Genomic DNA, 24,528 nt, shown 5'->3' on the forward strand with positions numbered 1-24,528 from the left:
AATATCTATATTCCATGATTATTTTTTATACTATGTTAGATTTTGGGTGAAAATAACAATGAATCCTTAAATTTAATATAAATAATAATAATAAAATGAGGCGTGCCTGGGTGGCTCAGTTGGTTAAGCATTGGACTCTTGATTTTGACTCAGGTCATGATCTCACAGTTTGTGAGTTAGAGCCCTGGACTGGGGTCTGCACTGACAGCATGGAGCCTGCTTGGGATTTTCTCTCCCTCTCTCTCCCCCTCCCCTGCTCATGCTCTCTTTCTCTCTTAAAAATAGAAACAAACACATAAACAAACAATACTATAAAATGAATACTTAAAAAATAATTTTGATACACCTATATAATTCAAAAAAAATAGCCATGATATGTGCACCAAGTTTTATTTGCTTTTAAATCATACAGACAGAACAAGTACATTATTCAAAATAGTAAATTTTCTTGAATTTTACAGAAGAAAGAGAAACTGAAGTGAAACTGTAGGAATTGCTGAACTTCAGATAAATGTTTCTTCAAAACAAGAGATATTAGTTCCTAAAAGATTCCTCTAAAGTTAAAAAAAGATTAAGAAGAATTTAAGACATTGGGTTATTATGTTTTAAAAAAACTACACTCTTCTTAATGGACATATGTTTACATTTACAGAGAGTAAACTTAGCCTCCTGTCTCATAAAACTCAGATGACACCACTGATATCTAAACTAAGCAAAACAATAAAAGCTGTTTTTATTATTAAAAAACTTTAAAATCTAAATCTACCTTAATATTATCTTCCAAGAAGACTTAATAGGGAATGGCTAATCTGAAAGCAAAATGTCATACTAATCACTTTCAAGAAGAGAAATACATTATGGGATTAGGTTTACATCTAGTAGCATCAACTAAAACCCCAAACGATGGCACATGAATTCAGAGTATCAGCCGGTCCTCTCCTCCCTCCTGAATTACCTGACCAATGGAAGTTTGGCTTTGTTGTTTCAGAAAGCACTGTTTCTTACATTCCATCAATTGTTCAAAATCACGCCACATTTTTGCTTGTTTCATATTTGGACCATGACTTTCTCTTACAGCTTTTTGTTTTTCTCGGAGTTTCTATCATAAAAAAAAAAATCAAGAATAATTTAATCTCAGTTACAGGGATTTACTTCTATTGCTATGGTCTGCTTCAAACATCTGATGAATAAGTTAATTAAATCAGGTTCTCCTGAGATGAATACTGAAAACTAAGATGACAAAAATTAACTAAATTTATGCTAGACATAGGACAGCTTGAAGATAAAAAGAATAGTAAAATATAAAAGAAGTGGGTTGGCACCTGGCTGGCTCAGTTGGTTAAGCGAGATCAGCTCATGATATGATTCATGGGTTTGAGCCCCACATCAGGCTCTGCACTGACAGCTTGGAGCCTGAACCTGCTTCAGATTCTGTGTCTCCCTCTCTCTCTGCACCTCCCTGGCTTGTGCCCTCTCTTTTAAAAATAAATAAATAAATATTAAAAAATTCAAAATAGAACAACTATATCATCCAACAATTCCCCTAAAAAAAAAAAAAAAGAAAGAGAAAGAAAGGGCAGAGGGGGAATAAAGAGAATCAGGAAAGTGGAAAGTGGAATAGTATCATGGTGTAAAAAGAGTGTAGATTTTGAAAGTCAGAAGACTTTAGTATGTAGCTTGGCTTGGTAACTAGCTCTAAGTAAGACAATTTCTCTGGACCTCAGATTTCTCAATTGCCAATTAAGGCTAATAATAGGGGATAATTATAAAATTATCTGCCTTATAAGATTATCTTTTCATAAGACACAATAGATCTGGAAATACTTGATAAATGATCATGTGTTGTTATTATGATTAAATATTATATTCTTTCCTGAATCTGTGTATGCTTTGTATAAATAAATCAAATTAGTATGCATATATTCCTCAGGGAGAAAGTTTCGTGATTTTTTTTAAAAAGTACACTATTAAATAGGCCCAAACCCAGATTTATTTTTGTTACTGATAGACTATATGATTCCATCTGTCAAAACTGTTCTACTCACAGACTCTAACAATATAAAAAAGAATAAGAAAAGCTTTCAATAAATTGTAAAAATATATTTTGGTTCTATATTATGGCAAATTCAGAAAGGGTGACTGAAAGGAGACTTAGCAGGAAGTCAGAGGCAATGAGAGGAAGGAAGGAAGAGGGCAAGGATGGAAGGCAGGTAAGCAGAGGAAAACAGAAGATGAAGCGCACACATCAGGAAGCGCAGTGTACACCGTGACGCTGAGCGTGAGATAGCACTAAGGACAGAAAAATAAGCAGCGACACAGAACTAGGTAACACAGAATGGTCCCCATTCTCTCCTCCCTCGATATATGGGTGATCTAATAGTTGATGTAAGGATACAAATGAGAAGGTTGGTCGTTGGTAGTTGCCCAAATAAGAGGCTAAACTAAGCTAGGACTAGATTCAAAATACTTTACTGAAGACTCCTCCACAACTATTGCTAATGAAAGCAAAATTAACAGCAAATAGCGACAGGAAACAAAGCAGAATTAAGAAAATATAATTTAAATATAACCAGCAAAGTTTTGACACAATACATGGCATGCAAATATATCTATTTAAGTCTGTGTTACAAAAAAAAAAAAAAAAGAGGCAAACCAAGAAACAGACTCTTAACTATAGAGAACAAACTGATGGTTTCTAGTAGGGAGGTGGGTGGGAGAGGATGGGTTAAATAGTTGATGGATGGGGATTGTGATGAGCACTGGGTGTAATACGGAAGTGCTAAATCACTATACTGTACACCTGAAATAATATTACACTATATATTAATTAACTGGAATTTAAATAAAAACTTACAAAAAAACAAAGGATCTTATGACAAATATTTTTATCCTCATGAATGAAAACAAAAGTAGTAAGTCAGACCTAGAATTTTAAGAGTTCTTAGAATGACTTTAAGATTAAAGTACTACTTAACTATAAATTTTCTTATATTATTGAAATAGCTTCCTTGTCAAAAATCCTAACAACCTATAAAAGTTATTTAAAGAACCAAAGACAGGATGTGGGCATTGTCTATGTCAGAAATATTAAACTTAAGGTGCTTCATAACCATGTGTGTTTGAAACCTTTAACTTTATGAATACAACTGCCTTAGTATATAATTTGTTTTTAATGTTACTGCCACTTAATACAGATTTGTTTTGTTGATAGTTGTAACGCACAAAGAATACTTGTCACAAATTCCATTTTTCTTTAAAGGGGAGGTGGTATAGTGGGAGTGCGGGGAGTTATAACCTTCAGTACAATATTCCACAGTACTTGGTAAGGCAAATTCTAGTATATGGTCATGTGAATTTTAGCACTATGATAGGTTAGTTAAATTCCAGAAACGTGGTTGGACTGAGGAGGTCTATGGATGTACAGTCTATGCTGGTTGGGAAGGCTTAGGCTATCATCACGTTGAAAGGCTAGGTTTATTCAGAATTTGCCTTAAAATTTAGGTCTACTCTAGGAATGAGAGGATTGAGGAACTTTGTTTCTTAAATGATACAGCCTGACAACTGGGGGACGAGCTAATCAATGGCTCCTCTTTTTTTGCTGAAATATACTTGTCAGATTGCTACTATCACTTTTCATAAAGATCTTGCAGTAAAACACTACACTGGAAGGGGAAATAATAATCTTTATTCTGATTTAACAATTATATTTGGATCTTTGAAAGGATTCAGGTTTGATAAAAATGTCTGTACACAAAGCATCCATCCACATACTTTTTAAAACAAAAAAAAGAGAGGAATGTTTTCATATGAAAAAATATATTACCTAACATATGAAATGTTTGGGTGAAAGCTAGTTATTAACAATCATACTAAATTCTAAAACGCCCAAATCTCTAGTGAATGTTTACAACTTGATTCAAATACATGCTTTCAAATATGAAATTATTTCTTTTTCCTTTTTGAGTATAGCATATCATCCCATAAAGGGAAGAAGATGCACAGAACTCAATTTCTCTGATGAAATGGAGGAATCTGCTTAAGGTTTCCTTTCTTTTTTTATTTACATTAATATGATGGGCATTTATTCACCAACCATACAGAAAGAACAGATGAACACTTTTTAGAGAAATAGACAATTCCACATTTGGAATAGGAAAAGTACAGGATAAGCCTGGAACATTTCATCATACCAGAAAATAAGCCATCAAAATCTAGCAGGATTGTTTCAAAAGGATTCAGGAGCTGCCTTCAAGTGGCTTTTACTGGCTTAACATGGGGCAATTCAAGCACTGACAGGAATGATAAGTATAATAGACCAAAATATCTCCAATAAGTTAAATCTAGGAGTCATAAAGGTACTTGTCAGGGATGATTAAAAAAAAAACAAACCTCATCATTTTGAAAACCAGTAAATAAGCAAATCAAGCAGTTATTCTGCCTTTCTTATATGAGCTGTATCTAAGGGTAACTAAATAGTTGATAAGGAATTGCTCTTTACAGAATTATTCCAGCCAATAAATGAAGGAACAATATAATTAGAATGCATTTTGCAACCCCTAATGAATGAATGGGTCTAGGAAGTGATTTCATTGGCTGCCTATATTACACAAACAGAGCCTCCTCAAAGAATACATACTCCTACCTATGAAGTATACTTCCCAAGTATTGAGTTCCTCTAGATCTAACTGCCAATTCACAGGATATACTGGGGACAGAAGAACATGCTAGTTGACACCATAGGGATGTCATCAGCAAAGTTCAGGATGTTGGAAACCCATTAGGACAAATAACTAGGGTTTTTTTTTCTTTTAATTTTCCAACAAATAAATTTTATTAAAAAAAATTTTTTTTAATGTTTTATTTATTTTTGATACAGAGAGAGACAGAGCATGAGAGGAGGAGGGGCAGAGAGAGAAGGAGACACAGAACCGGAAGCAGGCCCCAGGCTCCGAGCTAGCTGTCAGCACAGAGCCTGACGCGGGGCTCGAACCCACGAACGTGAGATCTGACCTGAGCTGCAGTCGGAGGCTCAACCGACTGAGCCACCCAGGCGCCCCATAATTTTCCAACAAATAAATTTTAAAGAAAGATGAAAGAGTAACCTAGAAGAAGAGACTTAAGAGCTATATTAACTAATAGCACTGTATGAACTCTTATTAGAATCCTGATTCAAACAAATAAACAGTAAGAAATGATGAGACAATTGGTGAAGCTTGAACACTGAGTATCTGACATTATGCAACTACTGTTAAATTATTTTTGGCATGATAATGGTATTGTGGTTATTCAAAAAGGGCCTTTACAACACAAACAAATATGATAAAAAATATAACAGGATCTCTGAGACTTGCTTAACAATGATTTGGGGTGGGAAATAGGTGGGGCTATAGATGTGTCATGAATCCAATTATGATGGTTTCACATGAATTCATTACATTATTTCCTCTACTTTTTATATAGGCTTGAAATTTTCCATAATCATTTTTTAAAGTTTTTTAGTTTTTAAAAAAGTCTTTTAAAAATACTTTAAAAGAGAATATTTAGGAATTATACCATTGTTTCCATACCATTTCCCCCCTGAAATTTAGAATATTACTTATAGGTTTATGGGAGCTAATTCAGCATTTATGTAAATGCATAAGTATATTTTTAATAATATCAGTATGTTTTTAATAATAATTCAAACCAGAATATGTAAATAAGGATGAATAATTTTGTCATCACCAATATATTGAGTCAGACCAAAAGCTTAATTATACAATGCATTAAGCCTGAAACAAAGCCATATTTCTCATTTGTACTTTCCAAATGGTCAAGCATGTATATATAGGTAGATAGATCTAGATAGATAGTTGTAGTCATTTCTAGGTTGCTGACTCAAGAATATTTGAATAATGAAATTGGACATCGACGTATAGTCAGTGTTTTTTTTTTAATTTTTTAATGTTTTTTATTTATTTTTGAGAGACAGAGAGAGACAATGCGAGCAGGAGAGGGTCAGAGAGAGGGGGAGATAGAGATTCTGAAGCAGGCTCCAGGCTCGTCTGTCAGCACAGAGCCAGACCGACGTGGGGCTAGAACCCACGACCGTGAGATCATGACCTGAGCCGAAGTCGGACGCTTAACCGACTGAACCACCCAGGCGCCCCAGTCAGTGTTTTAAAAGAAAATGCAGCAGAGCCCAACATGGGGCTTGAACCCACGAACCATGAGATCATGACCTGGGCCGCCAAGATCAAGAATCAGATGTTCAACTATTTGAGCCACGATGGCACCCCAATCTATATATTTCAGTTTAAATATGAGGAAATGAACTCCAAAGTGGTTAAGGGGCTTTTCCAGAACCACAAACCTACTAAAGCCAGTCTACTTGATGACTGGTACTGAGTTGCTGATAAAATATAGTTCTTTTTTTTTTTTAATGTTTATTTATTTGGAGAGACAGAGAGAAATAGAGCATGAGTGGGGAGGGGCAGAGAAAGAGGGAGACATAGAATCTGAAGCAGTCTCCAGGCTCAGAGCTGTCAGCACAGAGCCTGACACAGGGCTCAAACCAACGGACTGCAAGATCATGACCTGAGCTGAAGTCAGACGCTTAACTGACTGAGCCACCCAGGCGCCCGGATAAAATATACATCTTAAAAAAAAAAATGACAGAGCTGGTGTCTTTAAAATGACTGTCCATGTGTTGCTTTATGAAGTCAATTATAAAAATCAGTGAGTTAGTCATTTAAGTCCTGATGGTCAAGGTCTTTACTAGCTACCACCTCTTCTACTACAAGTGGCTCAGAGAACTGAGAAAACAAGACTCAGTCACCTATTCCTGCATTCATAAGACCGGCTGGGAGGGAGCTGAATATGACAAGTAAGGGTTTTTGATTATTTATGTTAAATGAATCAATATTTGTAAAGGACACAGACCAGTGCCTGGATCATTGTAATGAGCTTTGTGCTTATTAAATAAAATAAATAAGTATATACTTATCTCATGAAGAGATACCTGAGAATTATTTGAACTTGTAGTTCATTGCACATGGCACTTTTGTTTCTTAGAACCTTCTCATAAACTCTTTTATTATTTAAAACTAGGTATAAAAATAAATAAAACTAGTTTTTCTCCAAAAATTCATGTACCTTCACTCTTGTATACACACATACATAAATTCCTAAGAAAGAATCTTCCTCTTTGTAGGAAATTTAGAAAGATCCAATTTCCCTTTGAAAACTGTACCATAACCTTTAAAAAAGAATGACAGTGTCAAAACCATGTAGTGAAAGCCTGAATTAGACATACTTAAAAAAATAAATAATAAATTCTTACCTTTCCAAGGTTTTCCTGTTCAGCAATATTTTTTGTATACTGCTCCCTAAGAAATCAACATAATGACTTAGTTTCAATTTATTTCCATTGATTTGATCATGCAACTAAATTATAAATTAGCATATCTATCTAAATATACTAGACAGAGGAGTCAGAATGAAACCAAATACTCTCTTTCCCCATCTTTAGTCAGTTCTTCTAGTAAATAGTAACTTATGGGGAATAAAACCTATCGTCACATAAGGAATTAAGAGAACTAAAATATTGAGTACTATTTCTGTACTTAGGTACTATTTTACACTTAAAACAATGGCAACCCATCTGCCTAAGTCCTAATTTTTAAAAGTTTTTATTTAGTTAAGTAATCTTTACACAAAACGTGGGGTTTAAACTCACAACCCTGAAATCAAGAGTCACATGCTCTACTGACTGAGCCAGACAAGTGCCCCAGTCACACTTTATTTTTAAAGAGGTTTGTAGAAAGGAGAAAGGATACACATTTTAAATAAACATTAACATCTAACCCTGCAATTCTACTTCTGGGAAGTCATTCTACAAAAATACTGTCATAACTTAAGAAAGATAAATGTAAAGACTATTTATATCACCATTGCTTGTAACAGTAAACATCTTCAAACCAACTAAATGTCAATAGATAGTGAATTTTTAAGTAAATTATGGTACATCCATTCAAAGCAATAATACAAAGCTGGAAAAAGGAAGGGGTAGATCTATAAATACTGAAGTGAAAGAACTCTAGATATAAAATTAAGAGAAAAACTGTATCTTAAGTTTAACCTTATTTTTGTTACACATACATAAAATTTCCCCATACATTTGCTAACACACACACACACACACACACACACACACACACACACACTAGCAAATGCATGGGGAAAGAATATGGAGTAATCATACACCAAAATATTAGCAGTAGGTATTCCTGAGGCATGGCAATGTGAATAACTTTCAGTTTTTGTGGACCATACTTCATAATGCTTACTTTTATTTTTATAAGCATTTCTTTTATAAGCTAAAAAAGCCTGTAATTTTCTTTTCTTTCTTTTTTTTTTTTTTACATTTATTTATTTTTGAGAGACAGACAAAGACAGAGCATGAACAGGGGAGGGGCAGAGAGAGAAAGAGACACAGAATCTGAAGCAGACTCCAGGCTCTGAGCTAGTGGTCAGCACGGAGCTGGATGCAGAGCTTGAACCCACAAAACGTGAGATCATGACCTGAGCTGAAGTTGGATGCTCAAGCGACTGAGCCACTCAGGTGCCCCAAGCCTGTAATTTTCAATTAAAAATAAAAATAAAAATAACATTGTATTTTTTTTAAAAAAAGAGGGGCTCTTTTTTAAAGAAATAATTGTATTTTTATACCCCATAAGACAAAAAGTATTAAAGTATTAAGGACAAAGATGGAAAAATGAGGACAAAGGAACCAATGACAAAGATAAAAAGAGACTTCAGACCTCAAATTTAGACAGAAAAAGACTGTTTCTGTGTAAAGTTATGCTGTAGTAAGAAGTTAAACAATACAAAACTGGGAATCCTAGAAATCATAAACCACAAAGAGAAACTCTTAACAGCTTAAGTGAAGGAAGATTTGCATTCATGCAACAGGGGAGGTAAACATGACTAGAAGGGAGAGGATGGACTTCCCAAGTACTCAGAGTCCTCAGGGCGCCTGGGTAGCTCAGTCGGCTAAGCTTCGGACTCTTATGTATTATATGTATATATTATATAATACCTGTTATATAAAATATACTTTTATATGTTATGAAATTTCTAGATAAAAATATATTTTAAAGACTTTATTTTTAGAGAGAGAGAGAGAGAGTATGAGTACAGGAGAGGAGCAGAAGGAGAGAGAGAGAAAAAGAGAGTGAGAGAGAGACTGAGAGAGAGGGGTGGGGAGTCCCAAGCAGGCTCCATGCTCAGTGCGGAGCCTGATGCAGGGCTCTATCCCATGATGACCCTGGGACCATGACCTGAGCTGAAATCAACCAACAGAGCCACCCAGGTGCCCCACAGAATTCCATTTATATTTTATCAAGAAATCAAAGGCTCATGCTCTTTTACTATATAACACTAATATGTAATTATTTTAATTTCTTCAATGAAATTATTCAAGAAATTATTATGGAGTACCTGTTATGTACCAAGCATGCCCTGGGGTTTCAGGAAGAAAACAGAACAGAGTCCTTGTCCACCAGTAACTCATGCTATATAATTTCCAAAACACTGCTGCATGCGTTATATTTAACTTGATCTTCTGTGGTGTAAATTGTTCTCTCTATTATACAGATGAGGAAGTGATATGCCCAAGGTCACAAAACTTAGAACTTGAAAAATCAGGTTAGTAAGAAAATTTTTATGAGTTCCTCTTTAGTACTTTGAAATAAAAGATGCTGCCTCTTTAAATAAAATTAAAATTTGCAGGCAATCTTTCAAAACCATGCTAATTTATCTGGGTGCCTGAATGGTTTTAGTTGGTTAAGTGTCTGACTCTTGGTTTTGGCTCAGGTCATGATCTCATGGTTTCAGGGGTTCAAGCCCCAAGTCCAGGTCTGCACTGACAGTGAGGAGCCTACTTGGGATTCTCTGTCTTACTATCTCTCTCTCCCCCTCCCCTACTCACACAGTCTCTCTCTCTCTCTCTCTCTCTCAAAATAAACTTAAAAACAAAAACAAAAAAAACCCCATACTAATTTCTTAGACCATTGGCCTTATTCAAAAGTATCATAAAAGTAGAAAATGGGACAATCATAAAAATATTGTGTCTATAATAATAATAATAATAAACATATATCAATGAGTTTAGAGTAAATTAACACTATTTTATTTATAATATTCTTATGTACTACTCTAGTCAGGGCAAAATATTTTTTCTATGGGAAAACTAACGGTAAAGGTTTATGATGATTTTGAAAATGATAAAAAAGAGTATCTCACCAGAAAACCAATAGTTTAGTGGCAATATTTAGTACTTATATTGATAACTTTGGAAAAAATGGAACTTAATTTTTAAAACTCTTTTTTCAAGAATAAAAACTTCTCACATTTGTAAAATATTAACATTGACCATACAGATATATTTGAGCCAAGTTTACACTCAATGAAAGAATGTGAATAAGTACATTTAATATGTGTAATATGTCAGAGTATTAGAGAAAACATTGTTCTATTTATAGGGTATTTTCAGTCCAGCTTGCATTCCAGCACATTATATATTTAAAAAATTAGATTCTGCAAGACATTCCATTTATTAGATCCCTTTCTGAAACAATAATGTATATGCCACTAAAAATCTCAACTGCGATCTAGGATAAAGTCAATCCTACACTTAGAGTTCTTATTGGATGGTAAAAAAGAAACATGTGAATTGTGGTAAGGGTCAAAGAGAGCTTAGCTTGTTCAATTACTGCATTTTATCACAGCTAGCAATTAAACCATAAATGTATTTTTTAAGGAAGTATTTGATTTATTACAGAATGCTGCAAGCTTGGATTACCAAAAAAATCACCATATAAGGACTAGTGATATTTACACACTCTTCCTCGTCCTGAGGCTGGCACACTGTAGACGCACAGCTCCAGCTGAAATGCACTCACACAGCACAGTGAGAGGCAGATGACTAGAGTCCAGGCCATGTGGGACTTTAAAAATAGACCAATCTGAGTGCTTATAAAAAACTATGAAATTATATGTATTCCTGGGGATGAGGAATGGGGAGTTACTGTTTAATGAATACAATAGTTTCTGTTTAGAGTGATGGAAAAGGTTTGGTATTATATAGCAGAGATGGCTCATAATATTGTGAATGCGATCAATGCAACTGAATTGTACACTTAAAAATAGTAAACGTGACAAATTTTTTTTTTTTCTTTGCCGTGATAAAAAACGTAAGCGATCCAGAAAGTAAATTACAGGTAGTCCTACTTAGTAGGGCTGGAGTATCAGGAAGATATTTAGCAAGATTTAATCCGAAATAATATCTTAGTATCTGCTTATTTAAGCATCCCCAATTTAGTAATTCCACCTTATTTATAAAACTTCCATAAATGACATAAAAAAGAATGAAACTTTGCCATTTGCAACAACATGGATGGAGCTGGAGAGTACAATGCCAACTGAAATAAGTCTGTCAGAGAAAGACAAACACCATGTAATTTCACTCATATGTGCAATTTAAGAAACAAAACAAATGAACAAAGGAACAAAGAGAGAAAGAGAGACAAACCAAGAAACAGACTTTTAACTCTAGAGAACAAACTGAGGGTTCCCAGAGGCGAGCTGGCTGAGGGGGATGGTGAAACAGGTGATGGGGATTAGGAGTACCATTATCCTGATGAGTAACGTAAGGAATCGCTGAGTCACTATATTGTACACCTGAAACTAATACACACTGTATGAGAATTATACTGGAATTTAAACACAAAATTTAGTAAAGTTAAAAAGAAACTTCTTTACGTGAAAACATTAAGTAACTCAATATAGAAACAAAATGACTTGCCTAATTGCCTTTCTTTTTTCTTGTTGGTCGGAAGAGACATATGCCTTCATCTCATCAGTAGCACGACGAAGTTGTACTTCTAGGTTCTAGGTGTAAAGATTAAGTTTTAAGTTAAGTCCTTGATACAGAAAAATCTCAGAAAAGTTCTTGATCCTCTTTCTTTGTTTTACCTTAATCATGCAATTTGTGTAATGGTATCTACTTTCTTCCTGAAGACATTCTTCACGGAGTCCTCTGACTTCCTACAATATATAATTTTAAATGGGCAACATTACTGAAAGAATAATCAAATACAGAGAGGATGACGTTAAATGTACAACAAAATACCATCAGAGTAATTTATTTTTTTGTGATTAAAATTTTGTTTATCATAACAGACTAGGTTACAATCTTTTCTAGAAACTACTCATATCACTCTAAAACTAGAGGTTCAGTTATTCATTTATTAAGTACCTACCATGTGCCCAACTCTGTGCTAGGGGCTGGGGACCCAACAGTGAATAAGACTGCAGGTCTTTGCTCTGATTCAAGTAGAGGAAACAGGCATACACAAGGAGGCAGGTAATGAAGTGGTTTCAGATGGGGATATGTACTATGAAGGAAAGTCGGTAATAGTAGAATGTGATAGGGTGACCCAACGGGCAACATTAGATAGGGTGATCAGAGAAGACCTCTAGGAGGAGGTGACATTTAGGCTGAGGCCTGATGATGAACAGGGGAGATCAAGGTAAAGAACTGGAGGCAGAGTGTCCCAGAGAGAGAACAGTACAAGCAAAAGCTGTGAGGTGAAAACAAGCTTAGTCTGTTTAATGTGCAAGAAGGCCAGTATGGCTGTGGCCCTATGGATGAAGAGAACAGCACATGGACATGAAGTTCACGACGCAGGTAGGCCTTACAGACCGTAGCTTGGAAGTCAGATTTTAAGTAGGAAGATAGTGGAGGGTGGCCTAAGGTTTCCACAGGTTTCTTTGACTTCTCTATAGAGAAAAAACCTTAGGAAGGCAAGGGTGGAGGTAAGAGAGCAGAGCTGGGTGACTATGGGTGTCAAGGAGACACCTGTGCAGGGCCTGACCTTGGTGGTTGTGGTACAGATGGAGAATTCAGTGTGTGTGCATCAAGTCTGAAGAAATAAAGATCTCTGGAGCTTAGGAGACAGGCTCAGAGGATGAGGGTAAGATTTGGGAATCTTTTGATGTCAGTGTAATGAAAACATGCAAACACAGGCAGTTTCTGCTAACTTGTTAAAAAATAAAAACAATCTTCTTACCTGTTCTAATTTGGACCGATTGCTTTCAAGGCCTGCTGCACAGCTATCATACTGGGATTTCTTTTCATCACACTCCTGGGTTAGTTCCTAGTATGAAAAGATAAATGACTGAATAAGTGAAAAACAAAGGCCTAAAATGTGGCTCTGAAACAATGCATGTCCTTGTCAGTCTTGTAACTTAACTCTAAGCCTCTTGGCATACTTAAGAGTTATTTATACAACAATCAGACATTTGAGAATTATGACAGATGAAGGTGCTGATAAAAATAATAGCTACCATGTATTGAGCTGTGTGCCAGGCTCGGAGCTGGGATACAACAGTGAGCAAAACAGCCAAAATCCTTCCCCTAAAGTATGTTCAGACAAGTAAACAGCCCGTTGAGTGGTATGATGGGCAAATGCAAGTGTTATAGGAGAACGAGGGACTCTCACAGGACTTAACCCAGGCTTGGAGATGGCCAGGGATAGAGAAGCTGATATCCAAGTTGAGGGATAAAGGATTAGTACAATAGTTAGGGGGAAGGTGAACAAGGGAAGAGAATGTTCAGGAAAAAAGAACACTATGCATAAAGGCTTGGAAACCAGATAGAAGAACAATAATTTAGGATGAACAAGTAGTTTGTCTGCAAAGTGCAAGAAGATGCTGAAGGCTTTGGCAGGGGCTTGCTCAGAACTTTGGAAACCATGGTAGGGCCTTTGAACTTTGCCTTCATCAATAACTCAATCTCACCACAACCCCTTGAGATAGGAATTAATATCCCCGTATCATGCTTGGAGAAAGTTCATGGCAGCCAAATACTTTGCCAAAGATTACACTGAAGAAAAGGGGTGTCAGAATTTGAATTCAGGCTGTTTGAGTAGTTTTAAACTTTCTCCTAATGTAATATTGTGGATTAGATAACCTGAAAATCATCTATACATACTGGAAATGCTAAAAATATCTACAAACGCTTGGTAAGGTGGAGCAAACATCTTTGCAAATCCAGAGCTGAAATGAACATCTCAGGAAGGAAGAGGAATTACCAGGGCCAGAAACAAAGGATGACACACTGTGGCTGCCCTTGGGGAAAAAAGCTGGGAGCAGTCAGTCTCAGTACTGGAGTGATCCTAACGTCCAGGCAGGGTGGAGGACAGAGTGGGAAGTTACATCTGAGAACCCCATAGAATCCTTGCTGTTTTTCAACCTGGAAGCCTGGGTGTAAAGGGTTAACACCAGGCCTGGAATGAAGCAAGCCAGCCTCAGCATGACCTTGGTTTCACGCAGCAGTTTCCTGGGGAACAGGAGAGTGAACACAAATGGGTAATGCTGTGTGTGCTTCCTTTGTTGTGTGGGGCTGGGTCTGGTTTGGGGTGACTAGTGCAGTTTAAAGCTGGTGGGGTACTTGCTGTGGCAGCACATATACTAAAAATTGGAATAATACAGAGAAGATTAGCATAGCTCTTCTGTGCAAGGATGACCTGCAAATTTGTGAAGCATCCCATATTGAAAGAACAAACCCACCAACCTGGTAGGAGCTGTCTCCGGGCCCAGCCCTAGATTGTGATGACATGGTTAAATGCACCAAGAAGGTCAGGAGGTCAGAATCATATGCAAATATGGGGCCCATTATGGTGCCTCCTTCAGGAAAATGGCAAAGAAAATTGAAATGAGCCAGCATGCAAAGTACACTGGCTCCCTCTGTGGCAAAAGCAAGATGAAAAGGCAGGCTGTGGGGGTCTGGCCCTGCAGTTCCTGCATGGACTCCTCCCTCAGCAGCTGGTGGGGGCTGGACTTACACCACTTCTGCCATCACAGTAATGTCGGAAGGAATTGAAAGACCAACAGAAGCTCCACCATTTCAAACATGACCAGCCTATAGTAAATGGGTTAACTTATGCATCAAAATCACTTTGGTTTGTTGTTAAATTTTAATTAGATGTTCTGATTTTCATGGCATTAATTGTCCTTTCTCAAAAAACACTTGAAAGTTAAAATCCTTTTAATTTTTATTGTAAAAAGGAGCTGTGGCTTTTATGCATCAAAGGGACCTACAGATATTTAAGGCTCTCATGGGTGAAGTCATTCCCACCATGAATGGGAGGAGGGGCCGCAGCAGCTGTAGCGGCTGGGCCCCTCAGTAAGCTGAAGATGCTGCAGCAGATGGTAGCGTGTGTGTGTGCACCTGTGGCCTGTGAGTCTGGGGGCCTAACTGACCAGAAAATGCACCTGTGCTGCTGCAGGGGCCGCTGGAGAGAAGGGCCCATCCACAGGCAGATCCATTCACATTTACCCTTACCCACACGAACTCCCCAGCCAAGACATTAACTCAAAATTAGCTCTGAGCTTGTCATATTCCCAAAACACCCACCAGGGCCAATGGCAAAGCCATTCTGGAGGGACACATGCTCCATCCTAGCTGCTGGGATTCAAAAGACAAAACCCTACTAAAGATACGCTCACAATCCAAAAGTATGAACACACAAGGAAACATTCAGTCCTTATGTGTGAGGATCAGAAGATACAGAAAACAGCAGGACTACACCTCCAGGAACTTTGGATACTAGAAACAAGTCTATTACGTAAGTGTGCTTGAAACAAAGTCATAAAAGAGGAATTGAAAACAAAAGATTAAGAAAAAAAGTAAAGTGAGTAAAAATAGACAAAAATGAAAAAGTCATTAAAATTAAAAATTAAATGGTATAAATGTAAGATTAGACACAACTCAGAAGATAAAAACAAAGAACTCAAAAACAGAGCTGAAGAAATTATTTAAAATTCATCACCGAGAGACAAAAAAGATAAAAATGTGAAGACAAAGTCATGCAACAGGGGACAGACACCCGCTGTTGTCCCCACAGGGACATAAGGATGCCCAACATGCAAATAACAGCAGTCGCCGGAGAATGAACTAAAAAGAACAAGGCACAGAATATTTGAAGATATCATGGAGAATTCTAGAATTAATGGAAGACAACACAAATTCCAGGAGAGCAAATAAAACTAAATCACTAGATCACGGTAGTGAAACTGGACAACACTAAAGACAAAGATAAAAATATTACAGCCAATTATAGGGAAGTACTATCTAAAAAGAAATGATAATTAAACTGATGGCAGACCTTTCAACACAAGAGAAACCAGAAAGCAATGAACAAGCCATTATTAAAGAAAAGGTGGTTAACTTATAGTGATGATTCTTTACTGAGAGAACTACTAAAAGAAAAAACAAAACAAGGAAATTTAATTTCAGGAAAAAAGAAATTGAATCCAAAAGGAAGAATTAAAATATAAGAAACAGCGATGAGAAGTGTTAAATGTGTGGGTAAATCTAAGCAGGAAATGACTGTATAAAGTAGTAATTATAAGTAATGACCACCATGACACTACTTTTAGAGGTGAAGAAATAGGAGTTTCTGGGTGGTTCAGTCGGTTAAGCATCCGATTCTTGATCTTAGCTCAGGGCTTGGTCTTGGGATAGTAGGCTCGGTGTGGAGCCTACTAAAAAAAAAGAGAGAGTGAGAGATGAAGAAATAAAATGGAAATAAACTACCAGAGGATAACAACACACACGCAGGGCGAGAGAGGGTATTAAACGTTTCTAAGGTCCCTGTATGGTACAGGAGATGCTGATTAGATTTAGAATTTGTTGTCATGAAAAAAAATATATATGTATATTTTAATTTTCTTGTTTCTTATTTATTTTTGAGAGACAGAGAGAGACAGCGTGAGCAGGGGAGGGTCAGAGAGAGAGGGAGACACAGAATCTGAAACAGGCTCCAGGCTCTGAGCTAGCTGTCAGCACAGAGCCTGATGTGGGGCTCGAACCCACAAACTGTGAGATCATGATCTGAGCCGAAGCTGGACGCTCAACCGACTGAGCCACCCAGGCACCCCATGAAAATATATGTTAAAAATTTAAGAATAACAATATCAGAATAGAAGAAGATAGAAAAGTAAATAAAGGGAACAAAGAAGATAAAAGAACACAGTGATGCAATAGAGGGCAGGAAAGAAGCAGCAAAGAAAAAGCACAGTAAACAGGATGTACAAAATAGAAATAAATCCCAATGTATCAATACTAAAAGTAAATGTAAATAGCATTAAATACACCAATTAAGCGACAGATTCTCACACTGAATGAAGAAACCACCCACATAAGATCTAGCTATATGCTATTTATGAGACATATGACAAAAGTAAGGACACAGAAAGCTAAAAGAAAACAGAAGGAAAAAAAGAAAGATATACCAACCAATCCAAATCATAAGAAAGAAAGTTAGCATACTTACATCAATAGTAAACAAAATAAAAATCTTGTACCAAAAGCATTAGCAGGAATAAAAGACAATAAAAAATAACTATAAAATGAATAATTAACCAGGAAGGTTTTTTTTTTTAACCAGGAATTCTGGCAAAATAACATAAAATTTACCATCTTAACCATTTTTAAGTATACAGTTAAGTACTGAGTAAACTCGCTTTGTTGTACAACCAATCTCTAAAACTGTTTCATCTTGTAAAACTGATGAAACAACTCCCATTAAACAACTCCCCATTCACCAGGAAGCTTGAAATGATACATTTGAAAAGTTTGATCTGATGAACACATAGAGAACTCAGTACTCAACAAATGGAAAATACACATTCTTTTTAACATCAAGTAACCAAAAACAATTAGGTTGGCCTCTGATCTCTCCATGGCCACACCTAACCCTGGAAGACAGTAGAGCAGTATACTTTAAAAATTCTGAAAGAAAGAAAGCACAATGGAAAGATTTTATGCTCAGTCAAGCTAATTTTTCTAAAATGTTTATTTATTTTTGAGAAGGAGAGAGAGACAGAGTGCGAATGGGGGAGTGATAGAGAGAGGGAGACACAGAATCTGAAGCAGGCTCCAGGTTCTGAGCTGTGAGCACAGAGCCCGACATGGGGCTTGAACCTATGAACTGTGAGATCATGACCTGAGCTGAAGTTGGACACTCAACCAACTGAGCCACCCAGGCGCCCCCAAGCTAATTTTTAATTATTTAAGGCAAGAAACTAGAATATGCAGGAACTCATTAGGAAATATTGTTCTTGTGAGGTTTTTCTGAGGATTCTCCTAGAGGACAAATCAGACAATAAAAATTAGGAAAAAGGGCAGTGCAAGGATTGATAATGAGCACTGAATTTAATAATTACAGGTTTAGTGGTGCCTGGGTGGCGCAGTCAGTTAATTATCCAACTTTGGCTCAGGTTATGATCTCGTGGTTTGTAGGCTTGAGCCCCGCATTGGGCTCTGTGCTGACAGCTAGCTCAGAGTTTGAAGCCTGTCTTCGGATTCTGTATCTCCCTCTCCCTCTCTGACTCTCCCCTGATCATGCTGTCTCTCTCTCTCAAAAATAAATAAAACATTAAAAAATTTAAAAAAATAATTACAGGTTTAACACTGAAAACAGAAGTGGGAACCAGGGTAATAGAAGAGAATGTAAATGTTGCATGTCCTGACATGTAGAAATGATACAAGAAAATCTGCAGGCAAGGGAAAGGGAAAAGAAAGTGGAAGGTAGGATAAATAAGCTGGTTTCCTCAATTTTTAATTGCTGGGGATGAGTGGGAGACTATCAAAGGATATAATTTAAATCTAATCAATCAAGTTATAATATATTAAAAGTATAAAGGCAAACAGTAGAAGAGACAATATGATCGACTAAATTCAGGTACTAAAGGAGAGGGAAGGGAGGAAGAAGGAAGAGGAAAATATTAATTTCATCACTGCTCACAGTGGGGATTAATATATACTACCTACAGAAATGGATGATTAATGGTAGAGTTACCAGACCAAAACCACAAGCCAGAAACACATATAGGGAGGAAGAGGGAGAGGGACAAGGAGAGAGAGAATGAGAGAGAAAATGAGAAAAAAAACAGGATTTTTTTTTATGGGCTTTAAAATCGAAAGCTATGGATATCTGTATGGCTCAGTCAGTTAAGAGTCTGACTTTGGCTCAGGTCATGATCTCGTGGTTCCTGGATTTGAGCCCCACTTCGGGCTCTCTGCTGTCAGCACAGAGCCCACTTCGGACTCTCTGTCCCCCTCTCTCTGAACCTTCCCTGTTCGCTCTCTCTCTCTCAAAATAAATATACTTAAAAAAAAAATCAAAAGCGACCATTAAGTGCACTAAGATCAAATATGTCTGCATATCGATAAATATAAGTGGCCTAAACTTACTTATTAAAACAAACACTTCAGATTATATTGCATACCAAAACCCAATTCAAGACCTATTCAGAGACACCTACAACAAGATAATTTTTATCTGTCTCCCACCACCAAAAATGCCTTTGTCTTTCTGGAGAGCAGAACAAACTTTATGCAGCCAACAGATAATTATTCATTCATTAATTCTCAGAAAATTTCTGGAAAACATATAAGAACCTTTTTTTACTTCTGGGGAATATATAGAGAGAGTTAATTTCTATTCTTCCCCTTAAATAATTCTTCACTGTTTGAATTCTTACCAAGAATATATTTTTACTTTTATAAGAAAAAGTGATGAATAAGAAGTATTTCAGTGAAATCAATAATTGTCAGATTTTATACTCTAATATAAACATTTTAGCTTTTCCCATATATTAGCAATGTTATGTATTATGACTTTTAATTACAAGCAATTTATAGAACTACTCCTAAGAAAATAAACATAACGCTTTTCAAGATGCTATTCTAATTGTAGGTGATTATAAAAGATTTAGATAAATATAAGTTATACATCTGGATTTGCAGTGCTCTAATTTTCAAATAGTTGTTATTATTCAAATTTAGAACATACAGGAACAATAGAGAGGAAATATCCTAATTGTTCACTATAAAGTTTCCTAAATATTTCAGAGCTGCCCATAACATGCAAGTTAAATATAAATAATATTCAGGACAGCTGGGTGGTCAGCTGGTTAAGTTACTGACTTCGGCTCAGGTCATGATTGCACAGGTGGTGAGTTCAAACCCCCTGTCAGGTCTGTGCTGACAGCTCAGAGACTGGAGCCTGCTTCAGATTCTGTATCTCCCTCTCTCTCTACCCCTATCCCTCTTGCACTGTGTCTCTCTCTCTCTCTCTCTCAAAAACAAAAAAACATTTAAAAAATTAAGAGAAAAATGATTTCTTCTAAAAAATACATAATATTCAATTTTTATTGAGAGAACAATTTTATTGAGAGAACAATTAAGGATTTTAATTAAGATTTGAAAAGAGTTTACAATCAATGAGATGGCTAGCCTCTTTGTTTCAGTATACTTTTTATCACAAAAGATTTCTGGATAAAAGTAGAACTATACATGGATGCGGGAGATGGACATATGTAGATAAGCAAAATGAGCATCAGATGCTCACCAAATACACCGAATTCAACCACTGGATAAAAAAAACAACAACAGCTAATGCAAATATGGACATGTTGCACCCCATTTTGAAAGATTTTTTTAATGGTTTATAAAATAAAAAAATTTTGAATGTTTATTTTTGAGAAAGAGAGAGACAGACAGAGAGACAGACAAGGGCAAGAGACAGTGCTGAGGGCTCAAAGCGTGACATGGGTCTTGAACTTACAAACCATGAGATCATAACCTGAGCCAAAGTGGGACACTTAACCTGAGCCACCCAGGTGCCCCTAAAAGATTTTTTGTGTGGTAAAATATACATAAAATAAAAATTATCACTGAAACAATTTTTAAATGTCCAATGGCATTAAGTACATTCACATTGTCGTGGAGGCATCACCACCTTCCATCTCCAGATCTCTTTTCATCTTCCCACACTGAAACTCTGTCCTCATGAACACTTAACCTCCCATTCATCCTGGCCGTCACAACCACCATTCTACTCTGTGTCTGTGAATGTGACTACTCTGGGTACGTCATATAAGTGGAAGCATGCAGTATTTGTCCTTAGCAGAGTGACTTTTCAACATGGCAGATGACAGAGATGAAAATGTTGACATGACTTGGGTACCCCTCTGACTTGATGATATGGAAAGAACTAGAGAGTTGTATATTTGGGAATGGTGGTAAGACAGCTACATTTCTTTGTGATGCGACAGGTAGGCAGTCCTTCACATACAGAGAAATTGAGTTAAATCACATGAAAATGAGTTTCAGGTTTGGTTACATTATTCTAATATATGACTTTATAGAACTTAAGATCTGGTATATAGTTTACTCAGAAAACAATTTGGTTGAAAAGCAATACTATCCCTTCTTTTAAAAGTCTCTTTAATAATTATAATCAAAAATACTTAAAAAATATCTATCTATCTATCTATCTACCTATTTAGAGAAAGAGGGAATCCCAAGCAGGCTCCATGATGTTAGTGCAGAGCCTGATGTGGGGCTTGGTCTCACGAACCACCAGATCATGACCAGAGTCAAAATCAAGAGTCGGACACTTAACCAACTGAACCACCCAGGCATGCCAGATAAATACTTTTTAAAAAGTTCTTACGGATTAGTCATTGTTGCAAAGTGCCTTATATGTGTTACTTCATTTAGTCTTTACAACCATCCTATTAAGAAAAGACTAGTTTATAGATGAGGAAACTAAAGTTTATAGGGATAGAGTCGTTTAACCAAGGTTATCCAGGGTTTGCCTGATGCTGTAGTGCATATTCTTAATCATTCTATCTACATTGTCTGAATAGAACCTTAAAGTAACTAAGTGCAGTATATACCAAAATTCCAACTATGTAAAAAAAGTATCTATGAGAGGACAAGGTTGAAATGCAAAGATGAACACTGTTCAGCTGTTACTAGTAGGATAACAGGTGGTGTATTAAAAGATGTCAGTAAAAGTACCTGGTAAATCTATAGCCTCTTGAGAGGAAAAATTCTCTAGGCAGCCATACTTGGTACCACATCACCCTCCTTTTTCTCCTCATCCTGCCTTTACAAGCATAGCTGGCTGGACTAAGAATGGACCCCTGACCTGACCTAAGGATAGCCAATAGTCCATGAGATAGTTGGGCATGAAAAAACTGACCCCAAAAGAGAAGAGCTGCACCAGGAACTTGAATTAGAAAATGCAGAGAAAATAGCACAGTTAGTAGTGAAAACTTCAACACAGAATATGTAGAGAGAGGAAGGTCTTAGCATGTAAGATGAACAGTAAGGAGCCACATGGGTGGTTGTGAGGCCTAAGTGAGCAACATAATTGTGCTTAGAACACAGAAAGCACTTAATATGTGTTTTTAACTATCATTTCATCATCATTCTCCACATCCTCCTGCTGTTAGTATTCCTGAAACTTCCCTGGCCCAAAACACTCTCTGGTTATGGTACCTGTACCTGTTCCAGATATTATGTTTCTGGTCCTTCGAATTCCGGGACAGCACATTTCCTTTACTGTCCTTAATATCCTTTCAATAAAACTCACTTAATATATAAATGAAAAAAATAAATAAATGAATTTAATAAAAGATTTGTTTATAAACAGATTTATTAGCATCCTATGAGGGAGAAATTTTATCATCACTAGAAATACACATAACCAGTCCCTTTGTTTTCCAAGTTGCTTACTCAAGAAAAGCTTTAAGAAAATCAATGGATTAGAATGTAACCATGAAAACAATTCTTGATGTCCTCAATCTTTAAACTTTGCTCAAAAATCTCCTTTCTGAAACGTTTCCTTCCTAACATTACATCATTTGCTTCCTCTTATCAGTTATGATTCTGATTATTCTCTCTTTCTCTCTTTCTTTTATTAAAGTAAGCTGTATGACCAATGTAGGGCTCGAACTCACAACGCTGAGATCAAAAGTCACATGCTCCACTGACTGAGCCAGTCATTTTTTCTTAAGTCATTTTTTCTTAAGTTGGCTTATCTTTTGTCTTTCTTGAATTTCTTCACATGTTGGTCTCATCTCACCTATGAGTATATGAACTCTAGAGAATAGGAACTTGTCTCTTTCATTTCTTTTGTGATGGCAGCGGTGTGTAATGAAATGAACAGGAGATTTGAAATATGATAATACAGATGCTGGAGTCAAGCCCCAACTCTCTCACTGCCTATTTGTCTATTTGGATAAGTCACTAAACCTGTCTCAGACCCCATGGCATTTTCTATAAAAAGGAAATGATGTCTATCTGATTTCAAAGTCCATGTGATTTTTCACTGTGCTCTGATGGATGGCATTCGTGAAGAATTTTATAGTTACATACTCAGGCACATGCAGTACAACCCACATTCAAACCTAAAATTACTACACAGAGAGTGATAAAATAACAACTGCTAATGTCAGATGGCGGAGGCCATCTGATCTGGATTTGCGGAGGGCATTTTCCTTCTAACAGTTTAGCTTCAAAGCAGTGGTTAGAATTAGCTCGCAAGTAATGGTATTCCATCATTTATCACAAGCTATCGTAGTTTGCCCCTGGCCCTGCTCCCTAGCTAAGCAAGTCCATTAATCTAAAGTTAACTTGTCACCACTCGTTGGCAGACTCTGAGCTTTTACCTGGCCAAAGAAGAATGTGACTTCGTATTTATAGCTCTGACATGCATCAGATTTAAAGCAAAAATCTAATCTAGCTACACTTGTGATTTCAGCTTAAATTCCTTCTCCTTCTCTCTTTCCCCCTGGTAATTTGGCAAAATAAACAGCATAAATTAAATAAAACACTTCAGAGGTCATGTTATTACTTTTTGTGGAATCGTATCAATAATAATAATAATAATAATAATAATAATAATTTGTTTTCTATAAATGACTCAAGTAAATATTCAGGATTCTAACCAGAACATCTGAACAAGATAAGATCCTAAAGGTTTCGCACAATCAGATTCACTTACTTGACATTTCTGACGTAACTGTCGTAGTTCTTTTATAACTGGGGCTAGAGCTGACTTCTTTTCAGATACCAGTGAATTCAGCTTTTTTACCTGTCATTTAAACAAAATATATGACATCTAAAACAGGAACTCAAAAGAACAAAAAAACTACATGCGTAAATATATTTATTAAAGTGTTATGTAGCAGTAAAAAAACTAAATTACTTCAATATGAACAATGGGGAAATGACTTTGATTTGGTAATATGGAATAGCATTTAACTATTAAAAAATTTTAATGATTTTATTTTTGAGAGAGAGAGTGTGTGCATGCATGCAAGTGGGAGAAGGGCAGAAAGAGAGGGGAACAGAGGATCTGAAGCAGGCTATATGCTGACAGCAAAGAGCCCAATGGGGGCTCAAACTCACAAACCGTGAGATCATGACCTGAGCTGAAGTCAGATGCTTAACCAACTGAGCCACCCAGGTGCCCAGCATTTAATTATTTAAAATGTTAATTACTGAGGCACACTCAGTTAGTTGAATGTCCGACTTCAGCTCATGTCATGATCTCATGGTTTATGAATTTGAGCCCAGTATAGGGCTTGCTGCTGTCAGTTCAGAGCCCACTTCAGATCCTC

General features: G+C 36.5%; 1 protein-coding gene and 1 non-coding gene across 5 annotated transcripts in view; one reads left to right on the forward strand and one right to left on the reverse strand.

Moving 5' to 3' along the window:
* Window positions 1–401: 401 nt before the first annotated feature.
* IFT81 (intraflagellar transport 81) overlaps window positions 402–24,528 on the reverse strand; it is an 84,657-nt gene continuing 60,530 nt past the window's right edge. For 2 of the 4 annotated variants that reach the window (XM_029922039.1, XM_029922041.1), the window contains exons 14-20: window positions 23,910–23,999; window positions 13,113–13,199; window positions 12,016–12,087; window positions 11,846–11,931; window positions 7,322–7,367; window positions 956–1,099; window positions 402–554 (exon numbers count right to left, since the gene is read on the reverse strand). In XM_029922039.1, the coding sequence (XP_029777899.1) occupies window positions 504–554; window positions 956–1,099; window positions 7,322–7,367; window positions 11,846–11,931; window positions 12,016–12,087; window positions 13,113–13,199; window positions 23,910–23,999 (576 nt within the window). In that variant the 3' untranslated portion in view covers window positions 402–503. Of the gene's footprint in view, window positions 555–955; window positions 1,100–7,134; window positions 7,238–7,321; window positions 7,368–11,845; window positions 11,932–12,015; window positions 12,088–13,112; window positions 13,200–23,909; window positions 24,000–24,528 lie in introns of all 4 variants that reach the window. The other 2 variants (XR_003902495.1, XM_029922042.1) reach the window with 2 other exon arrangements.
* LOC115278550 lies at window positions 14,491–14,600 on the forward strand. The gene has a single exon (XR_003902957.1). It is a non-coding gene; the product is annotated as a U6 spliceosomal RNA (small nuclear RNA).

This window comes from Suricata suricatta, chromosome 14 (genome assembly GCF_006229205.1).
Source record: "Suricata suricatta isolate VVHF042 chromosome 14, meerkat_22Aug2017_6uvM2_HiC, whole genome shotgun sequence".
Lineage (NCBI taxonomy): Eukaryota > Metazoa > Chordata > Mammalia > Carnivora > Herpestidae > Suricata > Suricata suricatta.